Raw genomic sequence first — 18380 nt, 5'->3', positions numbered from 1 at the left:
CCTCCACCTGAGGACACAGCCAATGTGGGACACACTCACACTTGCAGTTACATTTCTGCACACACACACACACACACACACACACACACACACACACACACACACACAGAAACACAGAGAGACACATGCACGCACTACACAGACCACTGTCTTGCAATGATGACCACAAATATATCGGTTAATGCATACCCACACACCCACCCACAACCCTTATACACACTCTCACTCAAAAACACAGTAACCAAAGGCAAGAAATGGTAAATTATGTCAAAAGCTTTCGCAAACAATTCATTGCATGCCATTTGATTACATTACTCAGTCAGTTCCAAATGCCACATTACATAAGCATAAGGAAGGATGATCTCTGTTGGTGCTCTTTGTCTTTCTTTGACTCACTCGGTGTAATTGTGTATGGATCAGGTTTGTGTCTGTGTGTATGTGTGTATGTGTGTATGTGTGTATATGTGTATGTGTGCGTGTGTGTGTGTGTGTGTGTGTGTGCCTCTGAATGCCAGAGGGCCTCTGCGGAGACACAAACCTGAGCACTGCTGTGCCTGGACAGCTGGGCTGCAAAAGATTAAGTCCCAAGCATTCAAGCAAAGCTCCAGTCAGCTTTGAACATTATTGCAAACATTATTACAACCCAATATGAACACAATTATGCACGTAATATAAGCTTTCGCACCACTTGTTATGATCCCTTCCTTATGAACAGACATTCGCCCTCAAAACCCAGAGGTCATAAAAACCAACCAATCCAGACAATAATAATGACTTTTAAAAACAAGGAAGTAAAATGGTGGTATGGAGAGACACAAGCCCCCTGAAAAGCCAGAACACAATAGGACATCAGTCTGGGCTTGACGGCCCAGTCATTTTGAGGGGATTGGATGCCCTCTGTGCCTGGTGCATGGCTCCAGAGCTGTAGACATTAATTACAGGAGAAGAGCCAGCAGAATGCTTCAGATGGGTGCGGCCGGAGGGATGAGACTCCCCCGACACACTGGGAGCGTTTGTGTCTCCTCCAGCCACTCCGGCAGGGGGAGAGATGCACTTCATTCCTTCCCCCCCTCCAACCACCATCACTACTACCACCACCACTACTAATCCCAAGGGTTTACAACAATGCACAGATCTTCACCACTAGGAGTTTGAGAGCCAAAACTAACATAGGGGTCTACTGTTTGGTCAGGATGCTTTATTTGGGGGGGGTCATGAAGGGGGTGGGAGTGGAGAGTAGTGTTGTGACGGGGTTTGGTGTGTGTGTGTGTGTCTCTAATTCAACTCTGCAGAGGTGGAATTCCTTTGGTCAGTTTGATGATTGTTCCTCTCAGCGTCTCTGCACTCTCTTGGCTCTTTCGGCTGGGGAAGCGGGGCAAAGGGGAAAGGGGACTGGTGGGGAACAGCCGGCAGTATCGATGCACAACCGTAAGCCAAGGTGAGCCTTGACTATTAGGCAAAACTGTAGAATTAATAGCCTGACATTGTAACGAGGATCCTAGCTCTGCTGTGGCCCGATAAGAACACAGCAGGATCAATACAACCACTGAACACTACAGGACTACTAATAACAACCACGAACACTTAAAAAGGAACACAGCACCGCAAAGACTTAAAAAAAGACTGTGAAGAAAGTAGAGTTAGACACGCAAGGATTATAATGAGAGGAGAGTCAATGAAATAATAGGTAGTAAAAGGAGAAAGGTGCCTTCTAATGGATATAAAGCAGGGAAAGGGATGCAGTGGCAGACAGTACAGAAAGCAAATTAATTCCAAAGTGCCAAAGGGAAGAACAGGCGTCACAGCGATAACCAAGGACACACAAAAACAGACTGTGGCTGCCTTTGAGATAACAACTAAAGGTGAGGAAGAGAAACAAAGAAGCGAGCGAGCCAGGCGTTTGGAAAGCAAATGCACTAGACACGGCCTCGCAGCAGGCTGTCTTAAGCTGGCATGGTTAGCACTATTTGCCTGGGTTTAAATGAATCATTAAAGCCAGTGAACAACTTCAACAGATTCAAGGACAGGACGTAACACCACTCTCACTTCAAAAGTATCTACATCTAAGATGAACTCGTTGAGTCCATCATTAAGTCTGGGTCATGAAGGCATTGGATCAAAACCACCTCACATAATGTCAGACCCTGTTGAGAGAATGGCATGACATCATCTCAGACAAAGTGGGCGTTTGGCTCGTGTCTATCCTGGCACATATTAGTCCATCCAGCCCTCTCTCTCTCAGCTTCTCATCCTGCCCTCTCTCTCTCTCTACTTCTCATCCTGCCCTCTCTCTCTCTCTACTTCTCATCCTGCCCTCTCTCTCTCTCTGCATGTCTTCTCCAAGAGGAATCTCCTGACTCATCTCCCCTGACACCCTTAGGGAGCACTAATACACCTTCCCCACTCTATAGAGTGTGACCCCCGCAGCTATCTTTAGTTCTCCCCCTTTCACTCTCTCTCTCCCAATCCACTCTAATCAATGAGTCCCAGGCTCAGTTTAATCAGCTTAAAGACCCTCACTATGGAGAGCCAACTGCTGAGATGATCGCTCCACTGGCTCCCAAGGTCTCAGAGCCCGGAGCCAGTGGTCATACATAAGTTCATATGAAACCTCCATCAGCTAAGGCAAAACAATTGCTTCCCAGATATGTTTTAGTGTTCATTGCTTATCTACAGAGAAAAATCAATTGTCACTAATTGGGATCAGGAGATGATAAGCACAAATACTCCAGTGCTGTGGTATGCAGTATTTCATGGCGGAGTCATTTATATTAATAGAATGGGTCGGTGGAGGGTTAGGCTAACAAAAATATTCAAAACCCATTAGCTCAAAGAAAACACCATTAATCACCATGTGTATCCCAGTTGTAAAACACCATTAGTTTCTCCCTGAATTGGATAATCGGTGTTTCGTCTGCATATCTCATGTATAGCAAACGGAACAATCATAAACTGAACCATTGTTGAGTGTCTGAAAGCCATCTGAGTCCTGAGAATGAATCTAAAGGACAGAATAAACTGATCAAAGAATTCACACTTTATTTTGCATAATGGAACAAGGTCATGTTAGTCTTCATCTTGCTGGTCTCAAGCACAAGATTCTCTGCATGACCAGGTTATGGTCCGTCTCAGTGTGGCGCTTCCACGTATTCCTACCCAACATGAGCAGAACAGCTGTGAACTTCTATGGTTATTCCTACCCAACATGAGCAAAACAGCTGTGAAATTCTATGGTTATTCCAAACATGCCGTTGTACCTTCCTCCCATCCCAACAGGCAATGGAACTGATGCCCTCTTCACAGCACCATATTGAACTCTAGAACATGACATCATTTCTGACAAAGTGGGCATTGAGAGGTCATGACGGAGGTCATGATGGTGATCAGAGGTGCAATGGTACTCACTGGCCAGGCGTACAGAAATGGAATGCTGATACGTCCATTGCTTCCTTCTCCTCCGTCATGTGTGTGGTGGCGAAGAGAGTGTGTGTTGCCCCCAAGAACTGCCGTGCTGCCCGACCCAAAAGTACATGTTCCAGTGGGGGCCACGCGGGCCTGGTACTCCTTCAGACAGGCCCGGAAGAATGTGTCACATTGGTCACTGACTGGGCAGCGTTGCCCCCTGTTGGACAGGAGGTCACAGCACTCCCCGTTCTGCAGAAGGCCAACAGGGTTTTGGAACTGCCGGATCTGTACCTCGAACATGCCCCCCGCACACACCAGCTGAAAGAGACAAGAGAGTATTCTGTAACTAACAGAAAGGTTTGGTGTTTTCTCTAACAATAACAAGGAGACACTTAAAACCAAACTGTGCCAAAAAATGAATCAAGTACCAGCTCAGTACCAGATGCAACTCATGGCCAAATAATAACACATTAAACAGGCGGGTGAGCCAAACTTCCATCAGCGGGTTTGGCAAAGATATTTAAACAATAACGCTCCCAGTCTGGAAGCCCACAATTCAGCTATGTTGGTAGTTCTACCACCCAGATCGCACTTCACCACAGGGAATAACACAAATATATTAACGACAAGTGTGGGCTGGGTGGTGGAGAAAGGGCAGATAAATTATGACCTTTGGTTGAGGATTGATAGGATGCTGCAGAACCACAGTCCCCCCTAAAGAGGGAAGATTTATATAATGGTCTTCTTTAGCCTGCAGGGTTACACCCAGTGAAAAAACAATTTCTTTCTCTCCAGCCCTCTCTCTGCAGACACAAACACAGACATACCAACACACACACACACACAATATTCTAAAGATGGCGGTTTATTTTCATTGGAAGAAAAGTGGACATGATCATCGGCCAAGATCTTTTATACAAAATGTTGGTGTAAAAGACGTTGTCACGTACAGGACGATAATCCCACATGATTGGACAGCTCATGGGACAGAGGTGATTGGTGGATGTATCTATCTGTGGCATGCAGCAGGAGAGCAGTGTTACATTTCATGGACAACCTTTCACAACCTGTCACACAAAGACAACCTTTCCAGTCTGACTAAGGCCATAACTAAATACAGTTCTCGTCCTCACAGACAGCTACAGAGACAAGAGTCACAACAAGACACAGGGAAGCAGAGGCACAGATAGTATCGATTCACAGCACTCTCTGCCCACAGAAGCAGAGGGAAGAAATCGAATCGCTCCGTCCAAATGGACAGTTACACTCCCGCTGCAGCCATCATTCTCTCCATCTGCGTCTCTATCTGCCTTTATCTGTCTCCATCTTCTCCCCGTAGGTTTCTTCCATCCTCATGCTTTTCTTTCCTCCCTCCCTCCTCTTTGTTTTCTCCTTTCTGTTCTCTTCTCCCCAGTGTTAGGCACTTCCTCCCCTTCTCTTCTGCACTTCTGTCTTTTATGGTTTGTCTGTATTGATATCAGTCCCTCCTCTTTGTGGCCATCTCCCGTGGGACAGTAAGCATTGGGAACAGTCACCACCTCTCCCTCTGTCTCCTTCTTTCTTTCTTTCCCTCTCTCCTCTATTCTCTGCCTTTGTTTGAATAGCGTGCCCAAACTCTCCCTCTGTGTGCTCTCCTTTTCCCATTGTTGTGATTACTCTTTTCATCTCTTGATCTCAAAGATAAGAGGTCAAGACATACTCTCTCTCTCTTTCTCTCACCCACTCACTCACTAACACACACAGACACACACACACACAGACACACAGACACACAGACACACACACACACACACACACACCATTCTTTCTGCTAATAAGCTCCACAGAGACGTTTCAGAGCCTACAGCCCGTGGCAGCTGTATCAGCACACTTGGACACCTACATGGATCATGGTCAGACACCTAGACTGTAGACTGTGGACAAACAAAAAATACTGTCTCATGGAAAAATAAGCCAGCGCGCACACGCACAAACACACACACACACAAAATCAAACACAAACACACACACACAAACACACACACACACACAAGCCTAAGGTGTAACCCACCAGCAAACCCCCATGGAGCCGGAATCACAGAGGGCTCCGCTGAATGAGCGCACTGTCAGCTCTGCTGCCGCATGGCATACTGTCCAACTCCGGCTCCTCAACACAGGCACATCAAACGAGCCGTGGACATAGCGGGCAGGGCATCACTCTCCATCTCCCTTTCTTCCTCTCCGTTTGCCCTCCTGCCATGGCCATTCCCATCATACCTGAGTTTCAACGGCCCCCCTCTCGCCTCCTCTCCTCTCTTCACAGTATCTCCGAACTGAGCCTCTGAATCCATTAGACGCCATTAAAGCCCTCTAATGTCACACACTGGCTACAGTGTTTCAGCTCTGGGTTTTGAATTCTCCAGACTGTGCTTAACTCAAAACTAAATATGGGCAACCTTTAGCTATACAGCAACAACCGATTCCTTTTGAGCCAACATGGGCAAATAGCACTTGAACTTGACATTGACATGGACTTCAGACAGTTCACAACTATGTCTTACAAGACCACAGTACATTTGGTTCTGCTCTGAACAAAAATCAATTAAGAAAATGTGACTGGAGAAATTGTACACTGTATAATTCTCCACATCATTTGAATAATTTCACTTATTCTTATGCCTAAACACCTTAAAGCGCATTAAGAACCCTGAACTAATTGTACCCTCAGTTCCCTGTGCTGCAACAAACTATTCTCCCTCACACACACAGTCTTTTGAAATCCTGTAATCAATTGAGACAAGAACATAACGATACAGTTCATAGAGATGCCTTGATGTGCACTGCTCTCACAGTCAGATGTGCTCTGTTAAACCTTTTATCACAACTCTCTGATGCCTAGTCTGCCACTGCACTGGAGAACTGTTCATTGTCCAGTTACTCCCTATAACAGCCTGACATACTGCATGCACAATTATTTCATGTCTTGTATGCATTAACCCAACATCCTACCGCGTTGACATCTGAAAAATGAATGAGGTGTAGTGAGGTGCAGCTTACTGATGATTGCAGAGATGTAAATCTCTGTGCAACACTAAGGCATCTCTGGTGCAGTCTACAGGCCGTGTGTGCTATGGAGTGCACAAAGAGAAAACACACTGGGCGATGGGAGGGCCACATTCACACGCTCCCTGTGCTTTGGAGAGGTTTGCCTGCACAGCGGTGCGCTGCTTAAGCACACACATATGCCACTGCTGCCCTCAAAGGCAGCTCCCGCCTCAGACTGTGCCCCTGCAATGAGATGCTGTTTGTCTCAACAATTGAACACAGGCACTGGCTGGGGGGGAGCCCAAGACTGAAAATAGTACCCGTGGCCAGGAAACACACACACGCCTAGGTCTGCAGAGAACATGACCTGTGTGCAATGCTGTTATGTAGTACAGAAAATCTGCTTGTAAAATAGTGACAGACTAAAATCTGTGAGATTTTCACTACTGTACTCCTGTACATCAGCTGAATGGAATTTTACTAGATATGGGCTTAGACTGGTAATGATGTAAACACAATCTAACTGCCATCTCACATTACCGCTCACCTAAATGACTAGCCTGAGTGAAGTTCAAAAACCGGTTAGCCATATATAAATTCAAATATATGTTATTATATATATATATATAAACAGCAAACACATTTCAAAGTACCAACATACAACAGAACAGGTACAATATTATTTGGCCATTTAATCCTTTTACTTAATTACGCAACATAATGGCTACATGCTTGCTGTTTTCAGTTTCAAATTTGTCATTTTTATCCTGATAGTAGGTATGAAACTTGCATTTTCGACTCATATCCACTGGACCTGCTACGTTCGCTCAAACATAAATGTGGAAAAGAAAGGATATGACCGTCCATGGAGCAACAAGTGCAACGCATGATAAACAAGCAGACGCTACAACAGGTGCCATCGGTCAAGTCCTCACATAAAATCTGGAATAAAGGGACGCACGGATAGCTTTCCCTGTCAGTTCACATCCCCCCCACCCCAACAAACACTAACTACCAAAAGTCACGATAGGGTTAAACGACGGCTGAAAATAGCGCTTAATCGGCAGCTTACCTGTGACTGCAAAGCGAGAGAGACTAGAAAAAGCATGGTCCTCGTCTGTCCTCGTTCCGGGTGTCTTGTTGTTGTTCTTAAGCCATTTCCCAAACCTCTTCCCCTCCTTTCCCCCCAGAGTTGACCCTTCTCTACGTATCTTCCCATAACAAGGGCTAAGCTTTGTAGACTTAAACCGTGCGTCTTGGAACGGTGGAGGGTCCCGTTTCCTTGATTGGTTCTCATCGGTTCACTTACGGTCTGGTCATCGTTATAGTCTGAGAGATAGTGACGGTAAAGGTGAGGCCGTAGAAATTGTCTGTAGAGGTGGTCAACCTGCCTGGTTGCCTGAAACCTACACTTAGCAGTATCCAGGGTGGGTCTACTCAAGGGAAAACACTGCCCCCACCACTGCCTTCTCTGTTCCCTCCACCTGCCGTTAAGAAGCTTTGAGCGTCCGACCTGCTGGCTCAGTGACTTGAGCTCTCATCCCATTTACTCACTCTTTACAACGCGACTTTCCCCCCTGCCTTTAACCCCCGCACGCTGCAGCTTTCACTCGGCGCGCCCAGACGACTCGTTGAGTAGACAGAGCAAGAGAATGTATCAGATCCGCACAGCATGTGTGGAGTGGTGCTGCGGGTGTTGGCTACTGTGGAAGTGAGGGTCTGGTAGGCGCACTTTGTGGGAAAAGCCTGACGGTGCGGAGCGTTTAGTGTGTGAGTGTGCGAGGAGGGTGTGTCCTCGGACAGGGGATATCCGTCAACTGTGGCTGGTGTGTGCAGTCAGCTGTGCTCTGGTTAATTATTTTAAAATGACATGTCACAGGTAGGCACAGATTGCTGCACTTAGTGTAACACAGTTGTTTAAATCATATTGATGCATTTATACATGTATGCCCTGTATTAGAACAAAGGGAGTCTTTCTTGCTTCTTTCTTTTAAAATAAAAAGCCACATAATTTCCAGTTGACCTAATTGAATCAGACATATACTTAAAATGAGTTCAAACCAGCTCGAACCACGAAGACTATGTACTATCATCTAAAGTCTCAATACGTTTTTCACGGGTGTGTTGTCCTATTATGGAATAATGGGTCCGTCTTAGTCGCAAACTCTAGTTAATCTTTGGTTTAGATCAAAGAGCTGCCGCGCCAATTAAGTCCCTGTCAAAGAGTGGACAAAGACACTGGCAGCAGCTCGTTACTACGCTTTCTATGGGGGAGCACAGTTATGAAACAGCTTGTTATCACCGCATCATAAAAGTTGAGAAGGAATTCTTTCACTGACTCAACTATTAGGTCTGAGTGAAAACAAAGAGTAGCAGAACTGGGTTACTTCGTTGACATTCTAAGGCTTGAGGGGCCCTCTTAATGGTCCTAAGACGCTTGATTGAGCATTTTGCTTGTGGACGCCGCACTACTCCCCCCCCCCCCTCTCCCGACATTACTGGGAGCAGTAGGCAACAATCACGACGCGTGATCACGGAGGGAGTAAGTAGATAGTGGCCTGCTTCCGTTGGACGCTCGTATGTGACTGACCACTCTGCTCAACGGCCCTCGGACAAATAGCCTTACAGGGGAGAGTATCCAATTAAAATGAAAACTGCAACTACAATTAAGACTTTAATGTTTCCTATTTTGGTATAGTCAGATGTTTTTCCTTTACCGAGCAGTTCCTGCCCGTGTGTCAGTCCAAAGTCCATGCACAATGTAACAGCTTTATGCTTGAAATAATGAGCCAATTTTATAGACTCTCCACACCCACCCCCTCACTCTTTCACAATCCCTCTCCCCTTTTTTCCGTCTCCCAGCTCTGTGACTCCTGGGATGGACTTGTTGCTGACGCTGACGTCCCTGGCAACCGCTTGTTTCTGAGAGTGGTGACCCATGGTCAGAACAGAGGGCTCTTCAAGCAGGCAGCGGTGATTAGCATATAGCGGCACTGACCTCGGACATGCTTTGAATTTTAATGGCCACTCGCTCTGAACCAAAGCATGTGGGAGTAGATCACAGATGTTTTCTCTTTTTCTCGGGAGACTAGAGCACAGACAAGACAGGTTTGACATCCGTCACAGTAGGCCATTAAAGGTCAATCACTGCGGAGAGGCTCTGTCCAGTTAGTTATAGGCACTTAAGAAATTGTCGCCATCTGATGGACGCTATGTAAATCGCGCAGAGATGTAGCCTTAGGGGTTAGTTAGGGGCGTTTACGCAGCACCTGTCAGATTCAGCACCCGTGGTGTAGCCGACAAAGACAGCCTAGCGAAGACCACAGGGGATTCCAAGCACGTGGTTTAGTGACAAACCTGAGTAACCTCAGTGAACTCAGAGTATGTGGTAAACGTCCTTAAAGAACAGCACTATGGCTTTGAATGGGGAATGAAGTCATAGGGCTCTTATATTAGAAGGTTTACCACTTACTCTGAGTTAAGACTAAACCACATACTTGAAATAGCCTGCACCCCTTGTGACTGAGGCACAGCATCCAAACCATAACTTCAGACCCGAGACCAACGAATAAAGGGGTAAAATGTCTTAGCACATGCTATTGAGTCAAGAAGAATGGGGAGAATAGGCCTACTGATGCAACAAATAATTTACTTGGTAAATGTCACAAATTGAAATGAATAAAATGTGTATACTGTTTGAGTCCCCTTAGTAGGCCTACACTTAATATCTATCATGTGAACATATTGTGTTGTCACTTTCTTCCCTGGAATGCAATTGGCCTCCTCATATCTCATTGCAAATGTAACGCCCTACACGGTCATTATCCTACGCACTGCTTCCTCGTGCAACTCAAAGACTGCAGTGTTGGTGGACCAAAAGTGGCCAGGCATGTCGCCAAGAGTTTGGGACACAGAAACACACACACACACACGCACCAACTCTCTTGCCGCCCCAGCAGTTAAGGTCAGCGTTTTCTCAAGGCAAAATAGGGGACTGAGCAAAGCTTGGGAAAATGAAGAGGAATGTATATTAAATGTGCACCATTATGCTGTCCTGGGGAAGAAGCAAGTTTCCCTGTTCACTGGTAAATTTGCATTAAGCTCCTCCTGAAATCATTTTTAAGCAACTTCATCTATGTACAAGATCTCTATATAAACAAGTTCCATATAGTTTACATGGACTGTAGATTTGTTTCAGACCAGAGCATCTAAATAAGCACCCAGTCAATTATTTAACACAGAGAAATACTCTTTTTAACAGCCTGACAGCTAGAATTAAGGGCCATCTTCCCTTTTTTCATGCTTGCTTTACATAAACCCTGTGTTCAGTCCATCACTGATATCTCAACATCTCAAAACGCTGGCATGTTTTCCACTTTAATATTAAGTAGTAGCTAGTCATATCCAAAAGTTAGTTTTATCACTGTTGGCTACTTTTGTTCAATAACTATTCAACACTGAAACGTGCTACCTTATTTTCAGACGGAGAACCTCTACAAATTAAACCCTGTTTGTCAAACACAACCTTTAACTATGCTGCTCCAATCAGGAAGTCCCATCAATGAACATGTTGCTTTTAAAGGAACTGCTCTGATCATTTCAGGATGATCCTCCATCTGACTGCAGCTAACTGGGGAATCTACACCCATTCCCAAGCTGCTTTTGAGGGCAGTGAAACAGGACATCCTTCACCGCCCCCCCCCCCCCCCCCCCCTCTCTCCTCAACATGACCCAAAATACTGGGACACTAATGAGAAATAAGGTCAGCCGGTGATTGCGATAGGAACTGGGACTGCTACATTAAACTGTCTGGGGACGTTCTCTGGCTTCAGGACATCACAAACTCAACGTCGACTCTAAGCAAATGAGAGCAAAACTTTTGAAGGTTAGGGCTCGCTAATGAAATCTATCCTGTGAGCAATTGGGCCTCTCAGGAATGGTGCATTCACACGGCTCTAGACAGGAGAAAAATGCGACCGCAACCAGCAACTGAAAATGCCAAAGAAGGTTAAAGAGGAACAAGAATAATTCTGAGGCAGAGATAGCCTCAGACAATCATGCTTTCTAGGTCTTGCGGTGTGAGATACGCGTACATAAGTCTCCGGCCTTTGTAGCAGACTAATACATACCAGCCTGATGAACTGTTCAACCCAATTTTCTAAGTTGACAGTATATCTTAAAACACTGATGCCAGCTTGAGCGTTAGTTACTTGAGATACATTTGCTTGACTCCTTTAGAAAGCCAAACAATCAATATTTGGCTATCAAACTATATGGGTACACAACTGCAAAAGGTTAATGGAAGATTATTTACGACAGTACTATTACAGATAAGAATGACTCACTCCTAGTTAGTTATGCTTTGTTTTGACAGTTGGAGAATTAGTGCTGTTTGAGCAGTATACACAAATAAATCTAATTAAGTAGTGCAAGCTCATCTCTTTTATAGGTGCACCACCTTGATGTGACAATTCTAAAAAGCTGTGTTCTATGAAACATGTTTGACAAAAGGAATAATTGAAACACCAGAACCACAATTAAAAAAGAAAAAATATCTTTAATTAAAAAACAGAAAAGCTCCAGGTACAATGTCTGGCGAACCAGACTCTGGGTGCAATGCTTGTAGACAACATAAAAGGAATCAAGTATAAAAACCTAAAAGAAATATGTACTTACAAACCACACCATAGATGCTGCTCTTCATGCTGTAAAGACGAGACCAAGAAGCTGACCGCTTTAAAAAATGAACTGGTCAATACCAGTCACCACCTGCTAAGCCTATCCACTATATGACTGTGGCAGAATTGTACATGGTATTATACAGGGTATATTGAGGAGAAACTAATTTGACCGGTTCTACGTGTACCTACAAACACCCCAGTCTCAGAAGCGTCCTCGTAGGCCATTCCAGTCTCATTTGAATCTTTGAATCAAACCAGTAGAGCACAGAGATGATGGACTAAATGAATATAAAGAAAGTGTTCACTTTTTAAATATTCCTTTGAAGGATCAATGTGCTATTGGTTGTAGCAGCAGGGAGTTCTTGTGGGCCTGCCTACTGTCTGCTTGCTTGCTTGATGAGGATTGGGGGGGGGGGGGGGGGTAATACATTTGTTTGTGCCAAATCTATTTCTTGGCAAAGGAGATCTTCATTGCATTGGTCTGTGTGATCTTAAAGCCCTGCAGGGCCTCTCTAGCGGCACCTGCCTGAACCTCATTATCAAACTCCACGAAGGCGATGTCGTGGCGCCCGGGAACCAGACGCACTTCTTTGAATCCAGGGAACCTAGAAGGAAAATGGGAAATGTTGTTACCGTGCATACAATAACAACATGTTACAGACGATGTGTGCACAATTAAGAGATGACAATGGACAATGTAAATTTGTACAGCTTCCATAAAGATGGACTTGGAAATAAATAGTGCACTGGTTACGATCCCGAAATACCCATTACCTTTCTTCTTAACCATATTTGCATACATTTTAAAACAGCAGGCTTATGAAGATTAACTTCAGAGGCCACCAAAAACACTGGCTCTGAAAAGACAGGCAAGAGAGCTACTCACTGGTTGAAGAGCATGGACAACATAAGCTCGTTCGTCTCTTCTGGGAGGTTGGTAAGGAAAAGGATATGATTGGGAGGGTTTTCTGATACCTGTTGACAAAAAGGAGAAGCCTGCATAAGCACAAGAGTCAACAACCTTCGAGCTTATAGTACACCAACAAGTCTGACGCATCCTTACTGCCTGGGCATGGGGCATCTGGCCTGGCATTTGTCCAGGCATCATCTGACCAGGGGGCATAGCACCAGGGGGCATCTGCCCAGGGCCCATGCCAGGGGGAGGCATCATACCAGGAGGTGGCATGTAAGGAGGCTGTCCTGGCATTGGCATCATCCTGGGAGCCTGGCTCATCGGTGGCATACCCTGACAGATATAAAACATGAAGTAATTAGTGACATGTCCATTCCAAGACACTGGAGCAGATCTGGTCTTGCCCTGTATGCACATCAGATGAAGTCGGATCATAATGATCACCCAACATAGCTTAAAACAGCAATATCTAGATTGGTCTCGTGGAGACAGACATACACTGGATATTAAGTGCATTTGAAACATTCTAAACCAATTCAGTGCTACAAAAGCTGAGATCAAAGTGGCGGTGGAGATTCAAACAGAAAAGCATTCACATACAGGCATAGCGGCAGGAACTCCAGGGCCAATAGCAGCAGCAGGGACTCCCTTTTTCCCTCCAACGACCTCTGCGAGTTTGGGCTTTTTCTCCTTCTTCTTGCGGTCGCGCTCCACAAACGTTCCCTTCATCTTTGCTATGATATCGGAGTCTATCTTGGAATACTGTATACGCTGTTGGATAAGTTATGACAATTTAGGCAAAGTAAAGGACCAGTTATTCAACTTCAAAAATGTAGATCAGAGTTAAGTTAAACCAATAGCACGAACATTAGCATGTCAATAAGGGAACTTGTAGGGCTTGCTAGAAGATCTAGACTATGTGGTTTTTTTAAGTGTTGTGACAACATGGTGGATCTGGTTAATACCATAGGTTTATCATAGAAGGGGAAGCCCTGCATAGAGCGCAGAGCATTGGAGGCACTGTTAATTTCCTTGAAAATAACAAAGGCTTGACCCCTCAGTTTGACACAACGGGAGACCAAAATGTCCAGAATCTGCCCAAACTGGGAGAAGATGGCATACAATGACTTCTTCAGCTCTGTGGAGTACATAAACAGAGGAAACAAATATGTGATTCGATGAGCAGCAGGTAATCCCATACTGTAACCAATCACGTGAGCGCATATTTTACAGTCTACACACAGCTTACCATCTTTTTTTATCTTCTCATTCAAATTGTTGATGTAGATGGTATGATTGAGTCTCACGTCCTGGGCAGCCATTTCCTGTGTGAAAAGGAGTAGTTGTGTCTTGTTACCGGTCCTACAGCTAGATTTTAAACGATTTTGATTAACTAGACAGATCACTGGTTGAGTAAAACTGACCGCTCGCACGTGAAAGATCATAGACGACATACCTTAGTCTATTTCAAGTCACACAACGATAGCCTACAATCTGTTACTTTAACATGACGTAACTATATACACACAAACACAAACAGAATACAAACCTCGCAATACTACAAGGCAACTTGTCTTGAAAGCTACCTAGCTAGCTGTGGAATCAACAATCAGCTAGTTTGCTAGCGATAGCTAGCTAGCTAGTTACTGAATTGCTAACATTAACTGGCTAGCGTTGCCGACAAACTAAAACTATATAAAACAGTTACTTCAAAACGCAGCGCAAACACGAAAAAAGAACAAAACATTGTAATGAGTCTCGCTAAACAATCTCTTTCCTACCATTACCACGAATTATGAAATAAACTCACGATGCCGTTCCAGCGTTTGAATGGAGCACTGCCACACGCAAAGGAGACCGTCAAGTGAGGCACAAAGCAGGAGGAAATGACGTAGCGAGGTATTTGAACATGGACTATTTTGATTGGACAAAGCTTTCGCTGTGAATTCATGGGTTGGTTAACGTTCTTATTTCCTGTTAGCGATTGAATTACACAGCTTGCCATTGGACAGTACATCAACCCTGTGATTTCATTGGATTTCCTACAATGAAAGTGCTACAAGTTGTTTGGATTCATCTTCACTGAAGAGTAAAACCCACGGGTTTGTTATAGTTAGATAAACTTCAGTCATGTGCATGGGGATTTCTTTAATGCCGATGGGAGTGAGCCGACGACTTTCAATGTTGTGATTTCATTTGTCTACGGAGGCTCCCATGTATTGCCTTTTTAGGGCATCGTCCCCTTCACAAGATTAGCCCTTCATGTCAAATCGTGTGTTGATGTCTGTTGATGGCTGACTTGATACAGTGTAATTAGCGTAAGTTTGTTGTTTTCCTTCTAACATGAGTGTTATTTAGCCATTGCGATTTGCCATTATGTTGCAGTAGCCTACAAGTTCTTTGCATTGACCAACTGTTCTACAGAGCCGGGTTTGGTCAACAAATGTGTCTCCACACTAGTTATTAAAGCAGCAGTACGGAGTTTCTCGTCCAAAACTAGTCAACTAACTACCTAAAAGGCATGCAATAACTTGCAAACACCACCAACAGTCCAGCTGACACTGATAGAAACTTGCCAACACACTAACTGGTGTCTTTTGGCAGTTTAGCTGGCAATGAAAGCTTTTCTTCCATTTTTGCAGGGTGTACCAGCCCGTTACACAGAACTACATAGGGCATATCCTGGATGGCTAGTGGGGAAGGCACAAGTGTTTATCTGTCCTTCACATGACCATATGCTATCAAAATGAATTTGAGGATGGTACCAAAACTAGTTGCCTGTAAAACCATATCTCAAAAAGTGTCAAATTGTTGCATAGTGTTACTTTAAGATGGCATCTTACGCATTTAAACAGATAAACTTATGCTTTTAGCCTACTTATGCTTTGCCTTTTCCTCCTGGTGGAGTGGTTGGTGGAAAACACGTAGGCCTATTTTGTCACTAAATATAGGCTACCATCAATTTTTCAGCTCATGTCAAAACTTTTTGTGTGTTTAAGGCAGCAAATATGTCAATGGAGCATCCCACTTTGCCACCATCACTGCTTCCTCCTCCACCTCCTCCTCCCACAGCACCAGGTCCCTCGGTACCCGGGAAGAAGAAGCTCTATCAGGCCATTGCTGAGGGAAAGGCCCCTGTAGAGGGAGACCATGAGGAGGCTCTGTGCCTTCTCAGGCAGAGGGAGAGTGGGTAAGAACCCATTTCAGAGAGGTGCAGAGAATTGACATTTATTGTCACACATAGAAATCAAAATGCACACTTGAGTAAAGTGATGTTGCTTGGGATAGAGAGCTGTCAGTCATTACTGATGTGTTGTCTTATTATGGACAGGTTCGGACAGGTTTAAAAAAAAAAAAACCTGAATTTGCCCTAACTGTGCTCCTTTATCATTAAGCAATAATACATAGGATATTTGGTCATTAAGCAATCATATGTTGGTTAGAAACCACTTTGGCAACTCTGACTTGTAAATGTCTTTCTCCTTTAGCTTTAGAAAGGACCTTCAGTGGTTGCTGCTCAACAAATACATGCCGTCTCTTATTCAGGATGGTCCGCAGTGAGTAGTCATAATCTGTAATCGTCTCCCTTCTTTGTCAAGTAGCACTAATCATTATTTAACTTCACATTATGTAGTTTTGCATATTGTAGCTTTCTGACATTTGAGGTGATTCGCAAAAAGTCCTTGCGAAACAAGACCTGCATAACCTTAAATGTCAACTCTATTTGTTTTCTGGTGAACCTCTTACATAAAGTGCCAAATAAGCATTTGGAAATGACGCATAGAGATTTTATCATTGTTTTTGACTTGAACTACATATTTCTGTGCTGTTGTGATACTTTTCCGCCCAAGATGTGGGTTAGTGGCCTTGTGGATGGCATCACAACTGCTACAGCCGGCAAGGTGCATTTCCATGGACATGGTAGTTCAAACAGCACTGACAAAGGGTTATACTGCACAAGGGGAGATGTTTTCAGGTGAATAATATCAATAGAAGAGGTTATGTATATAGTCCAATGCACAGTGATTTTATTTTCCTGTCTGTTTACTCAGATTCACTCTCAATAAATAGACTGTCAAATCACTGTGCAATGGACTTTATGTATCATTCTTTATTCATCATTGTTCTAGAAATGTTTGGTATCATTATAGATGCCCAATGAAGACCGATTCAGTACTATAAAATGCAGCTGTGTCTATATCTGTCCATCAGCCAAGGACATGGCCTTACTTGCAGAAGAGGTTTGTGGGTGTAAAGCTGAGCTGCTGAAAGGGGGAATGGGTGGGGTCAACACCACCCGGATCCTGAGGCATCTCATCGAGGGACAGCCTGTTCTCATACCGTATCCTGAAGAATCTCACTTTGATACTATGTGTTATTAGAGCATGAGATCAGTGTCCTTTACACAGTGTGCCTTGACAGCTTTGTCACAGATATGATGAGGACTTCAACCATGAGCCATGTCAGCGCAGAGGTCACCGGGCACACTGGGCCGTGGCATCAGGTGAGACACTGGCCTGATGGCGCACCCCAGCCTTGTGCTGTTGTAAAATGTACGAAATTGCTCCACTTTTCACCCAGCATGCCTGTGAGACCTGCCTTTCTCTAGTTTTTATGTTTTATACCTCTCTGACCCCTAGGTATATTGGTAGGATTGACCATTGACATTCTGGACATCAGGCAGCTCCAGTCAGACCCTACTCTTCCCTGGGTCCTCATGCCTCGTGAAGGGGACCTTCCTGTATGGTCCATGGACAGTGTGCAAGATGTTTATGTGTTAGCCAAACAGGGCAAAAGCCTAAGATATCAGTTGTGGAACTTTGGAATTGTGACTGAAAGCAATCTGCAGCTCAGAGAGTTGGATCCTCAGCGGGCGAAAGATGGGACAAGCTATGTGCTGCCCTCTGGTGGTGTGGAGACGGGACTGGCTGGCCAGGTGGTGCTGCTCCACACCAAAACACCGGTTTCCTGAGGCATCGTCATGGCCTGGAGTGCCTATACAAGCATATAGGTGAAGAAGAATAAGGATGAATTTCAATGACAGTGCAAGAAATGTATTGTTTGTGCTTTTATGGTAAAGAGATGGATAAATAGTACAGTATACCATTTACACACCCCCCCCAAACACACACACACTCACACACACACACACACACACACAAAAGAGACTGTTTGCTGAACTTCACATTTAATTACATTCATGGCACTTTATTCTGGGATGGAATCTAACTTTTGTTACTTATGTAGTCCTAATCCATTTGGTGTTCAGAATAAAAGTAAGAGAAACATTTTTTTTTTTTTTTTAAGTTTTCTAAATGTTGTTCAGATGTTTTCCAGTACCTGTTACTAGGAACAGC

The 18380-nt window shown here is 44.4% G+C and overlaps 3 protein-coding genes across 6 annotated transcripts in view; 1 reads left to right on the top strand and 2 right to left on the bottom strand.

Annotated features, from left to right (window-relative positions):
- Positions 1-8255, bottom strand: part of LOC105907788 (protein jagged-1b) — a 32668-nt gene extending 24413 nt beyond the window's left edge. Inside the window, exons 1-2 of one of the 2 annotated variants that reach the window (XM_031573467.2) lie at positions 7502-8255; positions 3406-3723 (exon numbers count right to left, since the gene is read on the bottom strand). In XM_031573467.2, the coding sequence (XP_031429327.1) occupies positions 3406-3723; positions 7502-7726 (543 nt within the window). In that variant the 5' untranslated portion in view covers positions 7727-8255. The remainder of the gene's footprint in view (positions 1-3405; positions 3724-7501) is intronic. The other variant, XM_031573468.2, reaches the window with a different exon arrangement.
- Positions 8256-11966: 3711 nt separating this feature from the next.
- Positions 11967-14942, bottom strand: snrpa (small nuclear ribonucleoprotein polypeptide A). The gene is made up of 7 exons (XM_012836231.2): positions 14834-14942; positions 14273-14348; positions 13989-14161; positions 13624-13794; positions 13174-13356; positions 12997-13085; positions 11967-12715 (listed from the first exon to the last, which is right to left on the bottom strand). Exons 2-7 carry the CDS (start codon positions 14343-14345, stop codon positions 12556-12558), a joined length of 849 nt encoding a protein of 282 aa, XP_012691685.1. The 5' UTR covers positions 14346-14348; positions 14834-14942; the 3' UTR covers positions 11967-12555.
- Positions 14943-15052: 110 nt separating this feature from the next.
- On the top strand, positions 15053-18311 carry c9h19orf54 (chromosome 9 C19orf54 homolog). 3 transcript variants are annotated; one of them, XM_031573464.2, is made up of 7 exons: positions 15053-15125; positions 16023-16213; positions 16512-16580; positions 16875-16999; positions 17236-17365; positions 17457-17527; positions 17664-18311. In XM_031573464.2, exons 2-7 carry the CDS (start codon positions 16032-16034, stop codon positions 17993-17995), a joined length of 909 nt encoding a protein of 302 aa, XP_031429324.1. In that variant the 5' UTR covers positions 15053-15125; positions 16023-16031; the 3' UTR covers positions 17996-18311. The 3 variants fall into 3 exon arrangements, with proteins under 3 accessions (XP_031429324.1, XP_031429325.1, XP_012691684.2); XM_031573465.2 differs by lacking the exon at positions 15053-15125 and adding an exon at positions 15134-15341 and having other exon boundaries at positions 16027-16213; XM_012836230.3 differs by lacking the exon at positions 15053-15125 and adding an exon at positions 15134-15341.
- Positions 18312-18380: the final 69 nt, after the last annotated feature.

This window comes from Clupea harengus, chromosome 9, assembly GCF_900700415.2.
Source record: "Clupea harengus chromosome 9, Ch_v2.0.2, whole genome shotgun sequence".
NCBI classification, from domain to species: Eukaryota; Metazoa; Chordata; class Actinopteri; order Clupeiformes; family Clupeidae; genus Clupea; species Clupea harengus.
This window is presented reverse-complemented; position numbering and strand designations above follow the sequence as displayed.